This window comes from Pavona decussata, unplaced genomic scaffold, assembly GCF_977016875.1.
Source record: "Pavona decussata unplaced genomic scaffold, jaPavDecu1.1 SCAFFOLD_324, whole genome shotgun sequence".
Lineage (NCBI taxonomy): Eukaryota > Metazoa > Cnidaria > Anthozoa > Scleractinia > Agariciidae > Pavona > Pavona decussata.
Genome location: NW_028145713.1, coordinates 873230 through 892500, shown reverse-complemented (window position 1 = coordinate 892500; position 19271 = coordinate 873230). Strand labels below are relative to the sequence as shown.

At 40.0% G+C, this 19271-nt stretch overlaps 1 protein-coding gene and 1 pseudogene across 4 annotated transcripts in view; one reads left to right on the top strand and one right to left on the bottom strand.

Annotated features, from left to right (window-relative positions):
- Nucleotides 1–19271, bottom strand: part of LOC146453683 (uncharacterized) — a 263424-nt pseudogene that overhangs the window by 8317 nt on the left and 235836 nt on the right. Inside the window, exons 14-16 of the transcript XR_014859429.1 lie at nucleotides 10295–10362; nucleotides 9909–10002; nucleotides 1612–5969 (exon numbers count right to left, since the gene is read on the bottom strand). The product of XR_014859429.1 is annotated as an uncharacterized LOC146453683 (transcript). The remainder of the gene's footprint in view (nucleotides 1–1611; nucleotides 5970–9908; nucleotides 10003–10294; nucleotides 10363–19271) is intronic.
- LOC146453698 (uncharacterized) lies at nucleotides 13412–18122 on the top strand. Of its 3 annotated transcripts, XM_085096289.1 has the most exons (11): nucleotides 13466–14516; nucleotides 14865–14968; nucleotides 15302–15414; nucleotides 15535–15608; nucleotides 15709–15818; nucleotides 16054–16149; nucleotides 16392–16484; nucleotides 16722–16819; nucleotides 17094–17246; nucleotides 17350–17469; nucleotides 17969–18122. In XM_085096289.1, exons 1-11 carry the CDS (start codon nucleotides 13813–13815, stop codon nucleotides 18116–18118), a joined length of 1815 nt encoding a protein of 604 aa, XP_084952415.1. In that variant the 5' UTR covers nucleotides 13466–13812; the 3' UTR covers nucleotides 18119–18122. The 3 variants fall into 3 exon arrangements, with proteins under 3 accessions (XP_084952414.1, XP_084952415.1, XP_084952416.1); XM_085096288.1 differs by having other exon boundaries at nucleotides 13412–14516; nucleotides 17350–18109; XM_085096290.1 differs by lacking the exon at nucleotides 17350–17469 and having other exon boundaries at nucleotides 13469–14516.

Here is a 19271-nt window from a genome sequence, read left to right as displayed (position 1 = left end):
TAATTTTATTGCATTTTGCGTTGATGTTATTACATTTTGTGTTAGTATTACATTTTGCGGCGATTGTTATTACATTTTGCGGCGTAACAGCCCTTACTAAGATCTGCTTTTTCCACATAGTCGTAAACCACACAAAAGTACTTGGTATTAGTAGTCGCCGTCCTTAAATTGAATGTTTTTGTTGCTTTCGAAGCATCAGTTGTTACCATAGCAACGGAGACACAAAGCACTTTTTATAAATACGTCATTCACGCCTTACAATGAAACAGCTTATCATACCAACAACAATACCAGTAGTAAGAAAAGTCTTTAACTTCTGAACTTTACTGGTTCCCGCCGGACAATCTATATCCTACTAGTATGCTGTAAAAGCAGTAGACTAAAAAGATGTTTCATTGTAAGAGGTGAAAGATAAACCCGTGAGTGGACACAGGCGTGGTGTACATGTAAATATTCATTACACGAGAAGAGCAGTCAAAAAGTCCAGAAAAAAACAACAACAACAAAACAAAACTCATTTTCAGAGATAAAGAACAGCGACTGAAACTAGACCGAGTTTCAACGTTCTTATCTGACACCCGAAAAGGTTCTTAGGCCTAAAACTTTCTCGAACATCAAAACGAATTATTATTCTAACGCCTCACAATTAAAATTGAAAATCTGTAAGAGCAGTTTTAAAATATTTTGATCCATGCAAACTACCAGCTTTTCGACTTATTTTAGCAGTTTTAAAACACAAATAGCAAATAATCAGCCCATACAAAAAATGATGCGTTGTTTACTGGAAAACGCTCTCACTGATTTTTCTAATTTCGGCCACATGTTGTTTAGGTTGAGTAATTTAAATCCTGAAAGTTTCGTTGTAAAGTGTCTCAATAGATTTAGAGATAATCGACATTACGTAAAAAGAAGTGCTTTATTTCACCATTGCTACAATAACAGCTGTTTCTTGGAAACCAACAAAACATAAAATTTCATCATAGGTTAAAAAGATGGTGTAATATGATGAAAATCAAAGCAAGCCTCTCATGCAAAATATTGATTTGAAAAGACCCACCCCAATGGCAAAACTACTGTTGCCAGCCTCCTTAATGAATAAGGCTTGAAATCTTGTAATCTTTGTTATTATATTCTCGGTATGTCTAGTCCTGGTCTCTTCGCGGCATGATCAGAATATGCGGTCAGGCGATTTATTTAACTGTCAATTTAGGTGTTGCAATAACTAGTCAAGTAACTGGTATGTACGTGTATTTCACAGTGAAGATTAGGTACGTTTAAAATGTATCACGCAACAAACCGGTTTTATAATATGCTATTAACGGCAAATAATGAGAAGTGAGTCTCCTGGCGTCGATTTTGGGACGTATCAGCTCTGCAAACAGGAACCAGAGCAGAGCAGCAATTGGCAATGTGTTACGTCTGTGCTAAATGTTTTTTCTCAGTTTTCTATGGGAGCACTTTTTCTTTGTAAAACACCAGGCCACTATACAACTTTGGTTCTAGCCACTTCTTTCGGAGGGGATAACTTACCAGCCAAATATTAAACAAAGATACTGTCTGTCACAAAACAATAACAACAACAACAACAACATTTGAAAAAATAAAACTTACATTTTCAAGCATCATTTCAGGACTCTGCTTCTTTGCGTCCAAACTCAAGTGTATGTCGTCACCAATCAGTACAAAAGGAGCCCAGAACTTTACAGCACAGAACTGCTCTGACTCTCTCAGATACTTCATAGCCTGGTGAAGAGCTACACTGGCAGTTTTACCATCTCCAAGATGTTGGTAGAAACTCTTCATGAACTCCAAAGTTGCCTGGTCTGAAATTGCCCAAAGTGAAGCCAGAACAGAACGAGCCCCAGCAGCCAAGAAAGCCCGAGCAATTCCGACGACACCCTCAGACTTAATCTCTCCTCTGCCACTGTGACAACAACTAAGCACAACCAGTTTTGCTCGCAGCTTAACAGCTTGAACATCCGACATCTTCAACATGTAGTCGTCTTCTTTAGGACTCTTGTTCTTCGCTTTGGACCTTGAATTTCCATCGTAATGTTTTTCCCATCCAGGATTTGGCGCCAAAGCAATTTCTCCCGTTTCCTTTCTTCCATGAGCTGCAATATGAACCAAAGCGGCCGAAGTAATTCGTTTTAACACCTCCTCTTTGGTTGCCTCTGTTCCTGTAAGTGGCGGAATTTTTAGAATTTCACCTATCATCTCCACTTCTTCTTTGGCACAGGGAAGTTTGTTAAACTTTGGTTTTTTGATATCCCCCAGATATGGATCTCCGACAAGCAGTGCCTCCCGCTCACTTTTGCAGTCCTTAAGGCAATCAGTGATTAGCCTTAAACTGGTCAACGAGGGTACAATGCGGATGCGGATGGAAGTGCTGAGTGCCGAGAATGGAGCTAGGCAAAGGGGACCATCGGGCACAATAATCAATTCATTACCTTGACACAAGTCTGAAATGGGGCCAATAATTGCATCATGTAATGGTTGTAACGCGTCGATGGTACACTGTAGTGGCACTCCTTGCTTATCCTCATCCTCCTCATCTTTGTCATCAACATCATGATTATTTAGCTCATCTAACGAACGATTCTCACATCTAACGCGGACTCTAACTCCAATTTCTTCCAAGGTAGTGTTCAGCAAGACAGTTACTGCATCTTCGTACACTCTTCCCTGTTCCAATTCCTTTTCTCGAAACTCAACCTTGCTTCTCTTGCCGATAACCCAGAAAGCGATTTTGTTGCGACTGTGCCCTAAGACAACCGTTTTCGTAGATAACTTGTTCGAGATGTAAGAAATTGTCTCTTTAGGTTCAATTGAAGCTGGTGGGGACTCTGCCAAACCATACTGTCTTTTTAAAGAGTCAGCTAAAGTTTGTGCTCGACCTTGCTCAGCAGCACACAAGGACTCATCAATTCTTCCCAGCTTCAATAGGCTTTGCCAAAGACCACTGTAAGCACCACAATAAAGGTCTCTAAAACTTATTTTTAACGCATCGTCTGAAGCTATAAAAGTCCTGACAGTATCAAATGCACACACACTAGCTTGATAACACTCGAAAGCTTTTTGAAAACTTCCCAAGACATCGTAAGTGTTGCCGAGGTTGCTATAGGCTATACCTTCTCCGGATCTATTGCCTACTTCTTTTGCTATTTTCAGATGCTTTTCATGGTACTCTGTGGCCTTTTGAAAGTTGCACAGGCTCTGATAAGCGTTTCCAAGGTTGCCATAGGCCCTACCTTCTCCGGATCTATCGCCTACTTCTTTTGCTATTTTCAGATGCTCTTCATGGTACTCTATGGCCTTTTGGAAGTTGCCCAGGCTCTGATAAGCGTTTCCAAGGTTGCCATAGGCCCCACCTTCTCCGGATCTATCGCCTACTTCTTTTGCTATTTTCAGATCCTTTTCATGGTACTCTATGGCCTTTTGGAAGTTGCCCAGGCTGTCATAAGCGTTTCCAAGGTTGCCATAGGCCCCACCTTCTCCGGATCTATTGCCTACTTTTTTTGCTATTTTCAGACGCTTTTCATGGTACTCTATGGCCTTTTTGAAGTTGCCCAGGCTCTGATAAGCGTTTCCAAGGTCGCCATAGGCCTTGCCTTCTCCGGATCTATCGCCTACTTCTTTTGCTATTTTCAGATGCTTTTCATGGTACTCTGTGGCCTTTTGGAAGTTGCCCAGGCTCTGATAAGCGTTTCCAAGGCTGCCATAGGCCCTACCTTCTCCGGATCTATCGCCTACTTCTTTTGCTATTTTCAGACACTTTTCAAGGTACTCTATGGCCTTTTGGAAGTTGCCCAGGCTGTCATAAGCGTTTCCAAGGTTGCCATAGGCCCTACCTTCTCCGGATCTATCGCCTAGTTCTTTTGCTATTTTCAGACACTCTTCATGGTACTCTATGGCCTCTTGAAAGTTGCCCAGGGGGCGATAAGCGTTTCCAAGGTTGCCATAGGCCCCACCTTCTCCGGATCTATCGCCTACTTCTTTTGCTATTTTCAGACACTTTTTATGGTACTCTATGGCCTTTTGGAAGTTGCCTAGGCTCTGATAAGCGCTTCCAAGGTTGCCATAGGCCCCACCTTCTCCGGATCTATTGCCTACTTTTTTTGCTATTTTCAGACGCTTTTCATGGTACTCTATGGCCTTTTGGAAGTTGCCCAGGCTCTGATAAGCGTTTCCAAGGCTGCCATAGGCCCTACCTTCTCCGGATCTATCGCCTACTTCTTTTGCTATTTTCAGACACTTTTCAAGGTACTCTATGGCCTTTTGGAAGTTGCCCAGGCTGTCATAAGCGTTTCCAAGGTTGCCATAGGCCCTACCTTCTCCGGATCTATCGCCTAGTTCTTTTGCTATTTTCAGACACTCTTCATGGTACTCTATGGCCTCTTGAAAGTTGCCCAGGGGGCGATAAGCGTTTCCAAGGTTGCCATAGGCCCCACCTTCTCCGGATCTATCGCCTACTTCTTTTGCTATTTTCAGACACTTTTTATGGTACTCTATGGCCTTTTGGAAGTTGCCTAGGCTCTGATAAGCGCTTCCAAGGTTGCCATAGGCCCCACCTTCTCCGGATCTATTGCCTACTTCTTTTGCTATTTTCAGATGCTTTTCATGGTACTCTATGGCCTTTTGGAAGCTGCCCAGTCTGTGACAAGAGTTGCCAAGGGTGCCATAGGCCCTACCTTCTCCGGATCTATCGCCTACTTCTTTTGCTATTTTCAGATGCTTTTCATGGTACTCTATGGCCTTTTTGAAGTTGCCCAGGCTGTCATAAGCGATTCCAAGGTTGCCATAGGCCCCACCTTCTCCGGATCTATTGCCTACTTCTTTTGCTATTTTCAGATGCTTTTACTGGTACTCTATGGCCTTTTTGAAGTTGCCCAGGCTGTCATAAGCGATTCCAAGGTTGCCATAGGCCCCACCTTCTCCGGATCTATCGCCTACTTCTTTTGCTATTTTCAGACACTTTTCAAGGTACTCTATGGCCTTTTGGAAGTTGCCCAGGCTGTCATAAGCGTTTCCAAGGTTGCCATAGGCCCTACCTTCTCCGGATCTATCGCCTAGTTCTTTTGCTATTTTCAGACACTCTTCATGGTACTCTATGGCCTCTTGAAAGTTGCCCAGGGGGCGATAAGCGTTTCCAAGGTTGCCATAGGCCCCACCTTCTCCGGATCTATCGCCTACTTCTTTTGCTATTTTCAGACACTTTTTATGGTACTCTATGGCCTTTTGGAAGTTGCCTAGGCTCTGATAAGCGCTTCCAAGGTTGCCATAGGCCCCACCTTCTCCGGATCTATTGCCTACTTCTTTTGCTATTTTCAGATGCTTTTCATGGTACTCTATGGCCTTTTGGAAGCTGCCCAGTCTGTGACAAGAGTTGCCAAGGGTGCCATAGGCCCTACCTTCTCCGGATCTATCGCCTACTTCTTTTGCTATTTTCAGATGCTTTTCATGGTACTCTATGGCCTTTTTGAAGTTGCCCAGGCTGTCATAAGCGATTCCAAGGTTGCCATAGGCCCCACCTTCTCCGGATCTATTGCCTACTTCTTTTGCTATTTTCAGATGCTTTTCATGGTACTCTATGGCCTTTTTGAAGTTGCCCAGGCGGTCATAAGCGATTCCAAGGTTGCCATAGGCCCCACCTTCTCCGGATCTATCGCCTACTTCTTTTGCTATTTTCAGATGCTTTTCATGGTACTCTGTGGCCTTTTGGAAGTTGCCCAGGCTCTGATAAGCGTTTCCAAGGTTGCCATAGGCTCTATCTTCTCCGGATCTATCGCCTAATTCTTTTGCTATTTTCAGATCGTCTTTATGGTACTCTATAGCATTTTGGGAGTTGCCCAGGTTCTGATAAGCCTTTCCAAGGTTGCCATAGGCTCTATCTTCTTTGGATCTTTTGCTTACCCCTTTTGCTTTCGAGCTAGATCTCGACATGGTTTTTTGTAAGAATGTAGCGAAGTCTGTAGAAATGTAAATAGAGGAGTATACTTATATACGAACACTTTGTAAAGCCGTTTTACAGTCTATATACACTTAATTTACAGGAAATAAAAACTGGAAAGGTGAAGGTCTGGTCTCTACTGTAAATGAAAGTTAGGAGAGTTCAGATTACTATCGCGTCTAGAAATGTCCAAGAAAGCATTTGTATGTCAGTTACTCTCCAGAAATATCAATTAGGGAAGAGTGCAATGGCCTATCGAATACTTTTAAAGGCTACAGGATCTAGTGGTCGTATAAGTCGGGAGGTCAACCTCGCTCATATTTTGAGAAGTCTTACAGCCTGTGGCAGTTTAACCCAATCATGTCGTCCTTTCGTGAAAATTTGGCAGGCTCGTGTATCAAATTTGAAGTAGTGACGCATTTGAAGATAACGTGTTTTTTTTTTAAGTGATTTTGTTTTGATTAAGTGAAAACTTAATTAGGTAAATAAGGTAAAACTTAATTGGAAAACTAAGGTTCCCCTTATGTTTTAAACGGATTTACAAGAATAGCCTATAATTGGAAGCTTTTTGTTTTTGTTGCAAATGTTTGCTTTTATACGCCAGTTTTTCAGAGTTTCATAAAATTTAATTAAGTAAATACGTTTGAATCACCCAAAGAAGTGTGAGTTTTGTCGAAGATGGTAAAAGATCGTAAGTTGGTCATGAGCGAATGAAGATGAAGGTAGCGAGAGATTTCCCAAACAGAAACAAGTTTAATTTCGTGGCTCCGCATTGTCCCAGGTGGTTTGCCTTGGCTTTCAGCAGTGGCTATCCTTGCTTCCCCCTTCGAAGAACTGAAGACCAAGATCATTATCGGACTATAAAACGACATTCTGATCACAAGAATCTTGTTGAAAACAACGTTTCTTCATCTGATAATATTTTTAGCAAATTTTGTTTTTTAAGAGACGTCTGGCCATTTCATAACCCGTGTTAAACTCGGCCTCTGTCGACTGTATATTTGTGCTATTCATAAGATCAAGAAATGTGACTTACGTATATTTATAGGATCTTTCCCTTGACCTTTCCCTCAGGTCAAATAATGGTCCCCAGGCCAACCCCGGTAGTTTCGAGGATAGCGTTTTTGTTTACGAAAACAAAATGATACTCGAACAACAGCGTACATTTTCGAGTTCCTGCAGAACTAGAAATATTTAGCCAAAATCTGCCGTTTGACAAAGAGTAAGATACCTTTGATAAGGTTTGAGTTGTTCTTGTTCCTTATTATAAAATTTGGCATTCACTTGTTAGTTTACGGAATTTAATTGCACCCGGCGTTTTTGGGTTTACAATATACGTCTTTTGTCCGTGTTATGAGTCTGCGATTGAATGCGCGAGGGCCTCCAAATATCGACCGAAATGGACGGCAAACATTCATCCGTTCCTTTCGTAGTGTTCTTGGCTTTTCAGATCGATCGAAGAGCAGGATGAAATGCTTGTAATAAAAAAGTAAATAATCTTTGTTTACCCTCGGCAGTGTTTATAGCACAAGTGCTAGTGGTTAAACTTCACAAAGTAATAATTTAAAATAAAAATAACATGGTTAAAAATCCCAACTGGCAGGAGGCAGACCAGCTGGCTATTTACAAGTGCGGCCGAGGAGAAACAACTCCAGCTACCGGTCATAACAGTTAGTGGGACTTGAGGCCGAGATCTCCGGATTTCAAGCCCGACGACCTAACCACAGACTGCGTAGCGAGCTCCAGCGCCGATTTCCGATTTTCGGAAGCGCGGGAGATAGGGCAAGAGCAAAAAAAAAAAAAACACCAAAAAACAAACAAACAAACAAACAAAAAAGATGCGAGAGGGGAGGGGGGGAGGGAAAAAAGAAACGCTTGCCCGGAAACCCCACGATTCTGCAGAATGCCCTCTTCACGCGTTGACGCTTGAGCATACATCAGTGGCGTGATTGTCAAAGAGATGGCCAATGAGAAGAAAGGATATGTCAACGAAAATAAAATAATAGTGCCATGCAAAATTTTAAAAACAAACATGGCGCTCCACGTAAATTTGTTGTCAAATGCAGCAAGATCGCGCAATAAAGATGGCTTCGAAGCTGGCCAAGCCAAGCGATATTTGCAGGCTGATCTGTATCGTCGAATTCCACATAAAATACGGCATTCCCGAAAGTAAGCCAGACAATCGACCATCAACGAAAAATTTGTTTAGGCCATCTCAAAGGAAGGAATGTTTTGGAGTTATTCTTGAGAAGGTGTATGCAGGAGCGTTGGGATTACCGTGGATGAAAGTAAAACGTACTCCGGCAGAGTCTGTACTCCGTGTGCTCGCAAAATTCGTATCAATCCATCCAGAGCGCATTTAAACTTAGCGAGTCTTTCCAATCAAAAGAAAATAGAAGTCCATCGAGCCCCAGCGGATTTTCGATTCTTACAACGAGTATAAAATCTCAAAGAAGAGTACGATTTTTTAAATGATATCGAGAATTCCTGTCCATCATTTCTCAGGAATCGGCAACTCAAAAGATCCACAAGATTAGGATCGAAACCGCGCTCTTGCCTCGCCATTGCTTAAAATGCCACAGAATTTACTAGCGCCCCAAGGACTCTTAGCAGCCCCTGACCGGAGCGACACGGAAGAATTGGAAAATCATGCTATGGCGTAATCAAAACCCAGTAGGAAAATACTAACTTCCCGCAACACAATCCTCACAGTTACAGAGTAAAGCGGGGGGTAACAGAAACTCAACCAAACTTCGGAGAACGCTGAAAACCCCAGGGAAACGCTTGCTACGCAGGCTATAACCACTCGACCACGCTGCCTTCCGCAAAAGACCGCAAAATTTAATTATGGTCGAAATAGGACTAATTCTTTGTAAGTTCTATTTGTACGTTGACCTCAAAAAATCTTTAAGAATAAGAACACTGCTAAGAAATGTACTGCTTTCGTCGATGATCGATTTGTTACTCAAGGTAATTTGGCTGATATAAGAATAAACTGAACGCAATCCTCTGGTGCCTTTTTGCCTTTATGTGTTATACTTTTACACGTACTTCCTTTACGTTTTAAAGACCCCGGTACTTTGAACGGGAATCAAATCAAATCTATATATGTAGACATTGTTTAAGGCATAAGGCTAGCAGCAAACAGATATTGTTATCAGAGTAGCTTTAAATTCCTGTCAGCATATTTTATTCAATATGCCGCTCGCTCACTGACGTGATACATGGAGAAAAGGAAGTCAGTGAAATGAACTGACAACTGTTCCTTCCAGCGTCTCTCTCTCGATTCACATTTCTTATAGACAACGCTTGAGATGAAAAAGTACGTTTTTAAACAATATAATACTAAAGCGTCTGTCATTAGCCACAGCAATTGTCCAAAAACTTATTTAAAAAAAGGAATTCTAGGTGAAAAATATCCATGTAAAACATTTCAGTTTATGGTTTTGGCCTTTTAGGCTGCCGATTTGTAAATTTTGAGTTTTGATGATTTGCGTTTGGCAAAAATGTTTCCATTTCATGCCTCCTAGTATTAATTCTTCGGCCGCGTGATAAAGATTTTAATCCATCAACGTCAAATCAGTCAAAAATAAGATTGAACTCAACCAATTTAGATTTCCCAGAGGCTTGCTTTCATATTCTAATAAATAGATGCAAAGTCAAGCCATTGAACATCATTTATGAAATTCAAAGTTACCAACAAATAAATTTTAGCACCAAAATTCTAGTGCAAAAAATTTCAAATTATAAATTGACTTTCTTATGAAATTAATTTTGATTTTGGTAGTTTCTCCGTTTGAAAGAAAAAGAAAGCTTAGAGAAACTACACTGCGTGAAATCTGAATTTCTTTTTAGTTTGATACGCGCTTCTTTAGAAAATTCACAAACTTCTTGACATCTTAATGTGTCTCCTCAATGCCCCGTGTTTCCATAACTGCTTAAAAGACAATATATTCACCTGAGTCTTCCCCTCCGTTTGTATCTCGCAGCTTGTTGTATTCATTGACGGACTTCCTCCTTAGTTCCACCAATTTCTGGTTATTCTTGTCAATCTTACATTAGTCAAGACTTATAACACACGTGTTGGAAAAGTAACAAAAAGCTTCTTCAAACGTGTTTGCTTGTTTTCTTTTATTTGCCTTTCACTTTCTATCTTTATCTTATTCATGGGGGGTTTAAGGTCAACAACGAAATTGGACTGAATTATCACGAAGAATAAAGAATTTATTTTTTTCTAAAGAGACTTGAGCAAGAAGGTACGCACACAAAAGCAAGAACGAAAGACTATTGTTAAGTTTAAACATAAAAAGTCTTTTCAGTAGGAGCATTTTTAGTGAAGGATACTGCTAATCCCTTTTCACACCACGTGATGGCTTCTTCAAACTGTTTTAGCTGAAAACATGCACTTGCTCCTAATAAAAAGAAAAAAGGAAACAAATAAGTTTGGCTTATTTAAGAAGGCAATCGCTCATTGAGGAACTACATAAGTGAAAATCTTTCTTTGCCGTTAAGTTCCCAAGCAATCACTCCTCGCTACTTTAGGCAGTGTTTAGCTAACGGTACTTTCAGAGACCGTAAAAAGATCTCAGGGATTTTGATGGTGTTTTCACAGCACCATTTGAAAATTGACAGGAGGTACCCTTCCTCACAAGGAAAATGCTCTGATAACAGCAAAGGAAATATTTCCACTGAATTCTTGCACATAGAGCAACCTTAAAGAGGCCATGTTGTTGAGGGCTGAAAAACAAATTTGCTGTATTTTTCTAGAACAAAATATGCTATCCTTGCTATTAAAATGCAATTTGAATGATCCAGACGTATATTTTTCCACGACCCGCAGATTTCAATTGTTATTGTCAGTTATAACATAGAGGGCAGAATTACTGAATGTTGATTGGTCGAGACAGAAGACATTTTTTCGTTATTTCCTTTCACCGAGGGCAAATTACTCACTCCTTATTGGTCGAGCGGCGAAAATACCTGCTCCTAATTGGCTGAGCATGCCATTTCTACATTTTGTTGGTTTCTTCATTTTGTGCCGCGACAACAACAAGTTCTCTTACGTTCTTTGGAGTTTGGTTTTTTAAGCCGGGATGTTGTGCCAAAAATACTTGAAAATCAAGTGCTACAGCTACAAAGGAAATTCCTAAAGGTAAACTGTCGTTTGTTACAAGAAACAGAAAGAAATTATTTGTGTCAAACGCTAACAACTTGATCGGATTTGTTTGGTTGAAAAACTGAAAACATTCATGGTTACTACCAAGTGCTTTCACCTTGCTCCAACGAACAATCTGAACGTAACAGTTCCCTTTTGACAGGACGAATCGTCTGAGCAGATCATATTCAGTGGAAGACCTGCGTTCGTGTTATTGTCGAGGGTTAGAAAGCTTCACAGTGCAGGTGAGTGAAAATCATTCAGTTGATGCCTAACATTTGGTTTAATTGTTGTCAGTTTGCTCATGAATTAAACTTGTATCTTCTCTTAATTACACGTATATAACAATCAACTTTTCTTGTTTTGTGTTTTTTGTACGCTAACAAACAGGTGAAATGTTTGTTTTACTTACGGGTGAGTGTTTTCACGCCGGGCCGAGACTGACTGTTTTACGAAGTGGCTCGCTTGTTTTAAAAAAATTGTTCCCCTCTCTGTTATAAATACGTAATCCCAATGAGTCCTCGCAGAATTAAAGATTAATTTTCACTTATATTTTCAAACATTTTCAATGAATAGAGACGCGCAGTCTGCCGATCACATGCTCAATCGAAATCACATGGTCAATCGATAAACTGCTAATGACTCAAGCAGTATGCCAGTATTCTTGACTTCTCTGCCGTTTCAATGATAAAAAGCAATTACATATACTAAGCGACTAACATGTGTTAATTTTGATACCATGCCATGCAACACCAATACCTCCTTTTTTCAAGTAGTTATAAAATTGATGTGAATTTTCATCATCGAAACACGATGAATTTTTATCACCATAGTTGTTACCCGGAAACATTGACGCTCATTTTGATAGCAGAGCTCCGCGTGCTGAAGGCGCGCGCACGGATCCACATAGGTAAGAAAATTTAGTAACGCACCAATGCCAGAAATTTTGATAAGGTTATAACGACAATTTCCTCTGTCTGACCGTCCGTATGCAACACCCCACAGGAAAACCAATACGAATGCCACTTTCAAGCATGGGGTGCTGCGCTGCCACCTGCGTTTGGTTGGCGGAAAGTTGCATCGCCAACTGCACGCGTTTAAAAACAAAAAGAAATTTTTACCACGATTGTTTCTAATCTTGGAATCTGATTGGCTAATTTTCCGTTGTTGATAGGAGTCAAGACAAAACTGCTCGCGTCAACTTGTCACGAAACTTTTCCAATGACCGTCGTCGAAAGCCAAAGAATCGGATATGATCTGTAACAAAAACAGCCCTCTCGGAGTAAATGCACTTGCAACAGTGATGAAAGAAATCTCTCTTGGCGCTGGACCGTCCCAGTGTACACTAGCCACTCGGTGCGAGCTACCGCCATCACACTATGGTCAAACGCCAACGTTCCGTTACGCCACATCATGTTTATCTTCGGTCATGCAAACGAGCAAAGCATTTCAAGTTATAACTCCAGACCATCTTTGTAAATGGTTTGAACCCAGGAGTCATGACCTGTAGATAAGAGTACAGACAACGCTAAACCACATCAGTTCGATTTGTTAAGTTGAAAACAACAAAATACTACGTCAATTTTTGTGACCAACGGCGGGAGAAAGAGCAAGGCGACTAGCGGCGGAGAAAACAATCGATTCTTTTAAGAGCGGCCTCCTCTAAGAATCAAGAACCGCACTTCACCGACCGCCAGCTCGAATTTCTGATATTTCGTCTGAAGATACCCTTGGATTTACTGTGTTTGAAAATCATATTTCAATGTTCCAAGGTATTTTATTTCAAAAGAAAATTGCAACTTATACAGGACATAACATGGCCACCAGAGATACGAAATTTCTCCGCGAGTGTTGATAAATATTTTACGTGTGAGCGCAAGGAACGAGTGAAATATTTTTCAAGACGAGAAGTGAAATTTCGTATCTCCAAGCGGCCATGTAATGTTCTGAGTATTATATAAACACCAATGAAATACCAAATCATTGCACAAGAACGATTTATTGAAGATAACCTGTTGTTTTCACGTGTGAAGGTATCATGTTTTCTGGCGAAAGCTCACCTGGTGAGTGTTTCTACATGGTATGCAATTTTCTCTGAATAAAATCTCATATCTCGAAAGACGAAGGAAAGAACTTTATATCTTCCAAGTTTCAAGCTCTGACTCAAACTCTTCCCGCTCAGGGAAGATCGAATATGCGTGCGATACTTGCGGCTCACGATTCGATGGTTTTTCTTTTTTTTTATCATTATTAAATATTGTTAACTTACACGTTTGATGTAAGTATGTTCCAATTTCTATTTAAACGCGGGGGCTCGTTATAAATAGGGTCCCCCCCTGTTCAATCAAATTGATATAAAATATTTTCAACATGGCGGCCGCTTGGCGGTTGGAGGCGAGAATTAACTGTGCCCATTTTTCAGACAAATACAATTAATTTCTTGCAAAACAAAAATAAAGTTGAAAACTATGTTGTTGTCCTGTCTTATTGCGCGTTTAGATCCAACAAAGTCGGTGCATTTTACCCCAACATTTCAACGCGATCGCCACATCGAGCTCGAGCGTTCGTTTATGTTTGAAATCTTCAGTTCGTCACGTCGCTCTTTCCCAGGTTTTTCACTGGAAACAAACTTTCTCTGTTCTTTGGAGACCTACCATTGGATGGTACTCTTAGATAGATCTAAGAAGCACTGTCATTGGTGCTTTTGATGGCGCAAAGTTTGAAATTTGGAGGGAATCGCCTAGAGGGAATTTTTTCGCAGAACAAGATGTTGGGTAATCAAGCCGAGCCTTCTGCAAAGAAAGCAAAATACGAAAAACAGAAATTATACAATGAGAAACGTAAAGAAAAACCCAGAAAACCGCAGTTTAGTTTAAATTTCCAGTTCAATTTCGGCGAAGAAGAGGAGATGAGAGCTACAAACGATAGGTTCGTCCGGCTACGAAACATGGCGATTCTACGGTCTGGTCGGGCGAATGCTGATTTTTTGCAGGTTCTCATGGATTTCTATGAGGAAGGTGTGCACACTCAAAAAGAAATGCATTCAGTAGCTGTCCAGGCGAATGCTACTGAGTCTGTTTTTCAACTTTACGCTCAAGGAGAAGTAGAGAAGAGCGATTTTCAGTGCCAATGGCCGTCTGGGGAACTTGAAGCTCCAGCTTGTAGACAGATTTTGTCTCCTGCTTCCCCTACAGAGAGCTTCTTCGTTTGTGGGCAGGATAGCCTAGCTACTCTGCTAACGGAAACTGCAGGAGGCTGTACCTGTGGAGCACAGTACAGCTATGATGAGGAGAGCTGCAGTAAGCATATGGATGGCCATGTACTTAGACTGGAGTTCAGTTGTGAGAATGGCCACAAAATCAAGTGGGCCAGCTCCTCTATACTTGGCAACAAGTACACTGTGAACTGCAGGTAAAACTACTCATAAGATTGTAACAATGTTGGATAGTGCTCTTTAATTTGTTCATAAAGTCTTTCATAATAAAATCATTCATAAATAAAATCATTCTCAGTAATTATTATTCCTTTTTTGAAGCACCTGTCTTCATCAGTCTTCAAATATACAAAATACTTGTTTATACTACATGCAATGTTATCAAAACATATAGATGGTGATGTTCTTACCTTTTCTCATAACTAATAACCTCATATTTTTTATTGCTCAATCATGAACTGCACTGACTCTGCACTGATTAGATTAGACTTCCAACAAGTAATATTATTATAAGGTTGAAATTGCGTTCCACCTCTCTTTTCTAGAGTGGTTCATGGCTTTACAAGCTCTGGTATCCTAGAGAGCCAGTACCAGGGCTTTTCTGAGGCCGCAAAGCTTGGCAGTGTTGGTGACAAGTATATAGATTATGGTGAGCTCTCAAAATGATCTGCACATGTTTATTAATGGTACACCATAAGAGAAAATGTTTATTAGCATATAATTGTGCCTCTTCCTTTTCCTGGTATAATAATTAAAGTTCATCAAAGGATTGAATCCACCACTCCAGGTACCCTATACCTGTATGTTACAATAGTATACCCTTTGTGAGGGATGCCAAATAAATCTACTCCATAAATTTATTGTAAGTTTGAGTTGGTCTTTTCACATATCCTTAGTCATAAAAAATGTTTGTCTGTTCCCCATTGTGATGTTTTCACTGCCACTCACAAAATCATTAAGTAAATGCTTGTTTTGTTTGTAGTGTATGATACCATGGGCTATATACAAACAGTGAACAATGCTGCCAATAATTCGATGCAAGACCGGATACATGAGGTCCAGAACACCACCACATACCTCGAAAAACATGGAGCGGTAGGTGTTCCTGTAACCTCAACATTGTATTAATATAAATAAGGTTAAGGATGGATTTAAACAGTGCCTCAGTATTCAACTCTGGCTGTAAAACATGTATACATCTTTATTGTTTTTTAGACTGTCATAACTGATTGCCGCCATGATTCGACGTCTAATGCATACCATTCAACAGTGGCAATGCTTTCATATGAGTAAGTAAATGTTGCACTCAAATATCAAGTTCTGCATAAGGTTGTCTTGTGTTCAAGGGCCACCTTATAGATCTTACATGATAGATTCTCTTTTGGACAGGACCAAGCATGTGGTAGCTGTCCAGACGGTTACCAAAGCAGAGTTTAGAAGCTCTCAAACACACGAGTTTGAGGCAATGAAAAAAATTATTCCAGCTATTCAAGCAAAAGGTATTTAGCTCTACTCTATTATTTAATGTTTAATTGTCCCCCTATTTGTCCTTGCGTCCTCGGTTTTTCTTTTTTACAATATGTGACACATGACCTTTTATTTGCAACTGCCCAGGTTAGTGAGGAACAGGAAAATTGAATGTTCACCAGAGACAAATGATAATATAAAAACTGTGTTACCTTGATCTACTAATATCTCCCAGGTACTAATTTCATTTCAAAATTATCCTTTTAGGGTTAACTGTGATAGAAGTTGCACATGACTATGTGCCAAAAATAAAGAACTGGCTGTTGGAACAAAACATCAACAATTCCTTTGACACTTGGCATGGTAATTAAAGAAAGTCAGTGCAGAAACTCAAAGCTGTGGATGTTTGTATTAATGTACTACCTGATCTATCCAAGACATAATCAAATGTACATTTGATTATCGCTTGGATTAAGTAGTACTAGAACACAATTATTGCAAACTAACTTTTCTAGTAGATTAAAGTACATGAATTGTTTCCATTTCTAGTTACTTTTATATACCCCAGTAGCTCATGATTTATTGACATTATTAATGCTTTTCAGGAACAAAGGGAGTGGCAAAGGCAATGAAGGAAATAAGCAGCGGTGCACAGAAATGGGAGGGTAAAAAGTGGTTTTCAGAGCTGTCTGACAAGCGTAAGTGCTTGCAATCAATTACATATCTTCTTTTTAACCTACAGAGCACTATAATTTTACTGTAGCTGTAACTTAATTGAGTAAAAGAGACAATTCACATTGCACAGTGAAGGAATTCAATAATCTGTGAAAAAAAAAACATTTTAAACAGTCATTTCCATTCAAATCATAACAGAACAGGCACCCATAGACCATAACAATAAATATGAATGTTATTGTTACTATCACTATTCACAGAGGCCAGTGTGAAACGCCATTTTTATTATTCAATGAAAAACTGTGCAAGTGCAGATGACCTGAAGAAAAGACTTTTGACAATAGTCGACCATTATCAGGTATGAGAACTGTCAATGAAAAATATCTTCATAATAGTACTGCACCATACATCATTGAAAACAGTACTTAAAAGATTAAAAGGAACACCTGGATGAAAGTACACCGGGTAGTAATAGGGGTAGACTATATTCCCATTCTGAGGTTACCCTCCCTAAAAATTCATTTCTTTTACATACGTTTTGAGTTTCACAGGCCATTAATCTTGTAATGCCACAAAGGATAGCCATGAGCTTTTCTGTTCTACATTTTCGAATACTGTATAATTGATTTCAGGGCAATCACAGTTGCTGTGATCCGGAGTCAAAATGCAAGAACCCTGGTTACTCGTGCAGTAAGGTGAAGATCACCAACCCAGGAGCAATAGCTGCACTGCGGAATTTCATATTGTCCTCTAAAGTTTACAAGTTTGCCGAGGACTACTACCAGGTAAATTATGTAGCTGACAAAGTGGGAATATTGCTCCCAGGGTATCTTCTCCGAAAGTCGATCCACTACATGCTAATGCTTTTTTTTTTTTTTTTTATTGCAGTGTCGTGATACCTACTGGGTGGAATCATTTAACAATTCAATTCTTATCTACTGCCCTAAGAGAATCCACTTTGCTGACCGCACTTTCAACATGCGCATTGCCCTTGCAGTAATGGACTGGGTGAGTAAAAAAGGCGGCTTCTCCCACCCAGTCTGTAGGAAGGGTTTGCTAGTCAGCAGTTTTAATTTCTGCTTCTCTGGGGTATCAAACTTGTTGTGCTCACCCACCCTATACCAAGATTTTGGTCCATTGACCTTTCCTGCCAGATTGTTATGAATACTACTATTATGCAACCCACTACACTTTATAAGACCCCAACTACCTTCATGAGTGTCACAACAGTACTTGTCGTATAATGCAAGACAGGTTGTGTTTACTGCGAACACCGCCCAGTCGTTTCCTTTACACATATGGCTGAAATAGATAATACTTTTGACAAGGGAAAAGTAATAGGCCCCTTCTAATAAGCTGCCTCCCACCGAATTGCCTTAATACCCAGTAGAAATACACTTACTGTAAAAACAACCCACATGTTAATCCTAGGGTGTGAGATTTTGCCAGTTATTTTAATTTTAACATACATGTGGTTTTTATTCTTATCGATTGTGTGTGATTGCAGAATGAAAATGTCAACAGAGAAGCAACATCGGTCTCTTTACTCCAGGATGTGCCCCGTCCGAATCGAAGAACTGGCCACAGGAATCTCCTGCCAAAAACGTTCAACTTCAGGGAGCTTATTTGGACCAGTTTTTTCCAGTCTAACTATTGAGAGTCCCCGGCATTAGTGAACTTGGAGGGATATTTGTTGGAAACAATGAAGCCACATTACAAAGGCTCTTTTAGGAGCCACCAACCTGCAAACTCTACACTGTGTAGATCACATTTAACAAACGGCTCCTTTAGGAGCCACCATGTTGAATAAAAGTCATGACCAAAAATCATACCAACAAAACCCAATGCCAGATTGGAGGGGCCGTGGGGGGCTTCTCAAAAGGTTTAAGTTATATTTATAGCTAAATATAGTCAAGGGGTATTCAAACTGAGTGCCCAAACATAACCCCCGAGCAGTATTTTTTGAGCACTGACCTCTACCTCTTTTAAAGTTCTAGACGGAAATAAAAAAAAAAAAATAATTGTTTTTGTAATTTCCGTCTAGAACTTTGCATGCCAGGGTAAAAAAAATTTCAATCTTACATCTCAAGGATTTGTCACTTCATTATCACGTTATGTTTCCTGCTATTACATATTATACATGTCTATATATACACCAATATGGATTTTGTGTCACTTTGCAGAATGATTCAACAGTCAGTAAGTACTCTACACCAGGACAGATGAAGATCGAACGAGAGATAAAAACCATTCAGCATCCAAACTTAACGGCACCAGCTTTTTACAGTAAAACTATCAAGCCCTGATAGTGAAAGCATGAACACAACAAAGCCATGTTCAATAAAGGCTTTGCCTCCCTCGCCCTCTGTGGAACAAATCGTGCAGGGTCAAACTCAGAATGTTTGACATTGTCTACTACAAGTCACAATACCAATGGCTCCTTCAGGAGCCACCAAGTCAAACAAAAGTCATGACCAACAATTTATATCACCAAAAGACAATCCCTGAACTTAAATTGAGCTATCATTTTTTTTTGGATAATACCTATATTGTTTAAAGTGACCACATTAAGTGAGGTGCAGAAGGGAACATATTAAAAATTTGACTTTAATTTTTATAAGTTCTTTATTGCAGTGCGACTACCGTACCAGGGCAACTAAACAATGAAAAGCAATCACAGCAAAGAGCAGAAAGTAAAAATATGTCAGTGTCAGTTCCAAGCTGTGATGCACTGATACTAATGGCCAACTTGAGAAAAATTGAAAGTTTCTTTCCAGTCTTCTATGAGAACAGTCTCCACTGTTACATTG

Excerpts from the sequence above, each read along its gene's own strand:
- LOC146453698 (XM_085096288.1), top strand. The coding sequence starts at position 13,813 with ATGGCGCAAAGTTTGAAATTTGGAGGGAATCGCCTAGAGGGAATTTTT. Across the intron at positions 14,517-14,864 it reads AAGTACACTGTGAACTGCAG|AGTGGTTCATGGCTTTACAA; the intron begins GTAAAACTACTC and ends TCTCTTTTCTAG. Across the intron at positions 14,969-15,301 it reads TGACAAGTATATAGATTATG|TGTATGATACCATGGGCTAT; the intron begins GTGAGCTCTCAA and ends TTTTGTTTGTAG.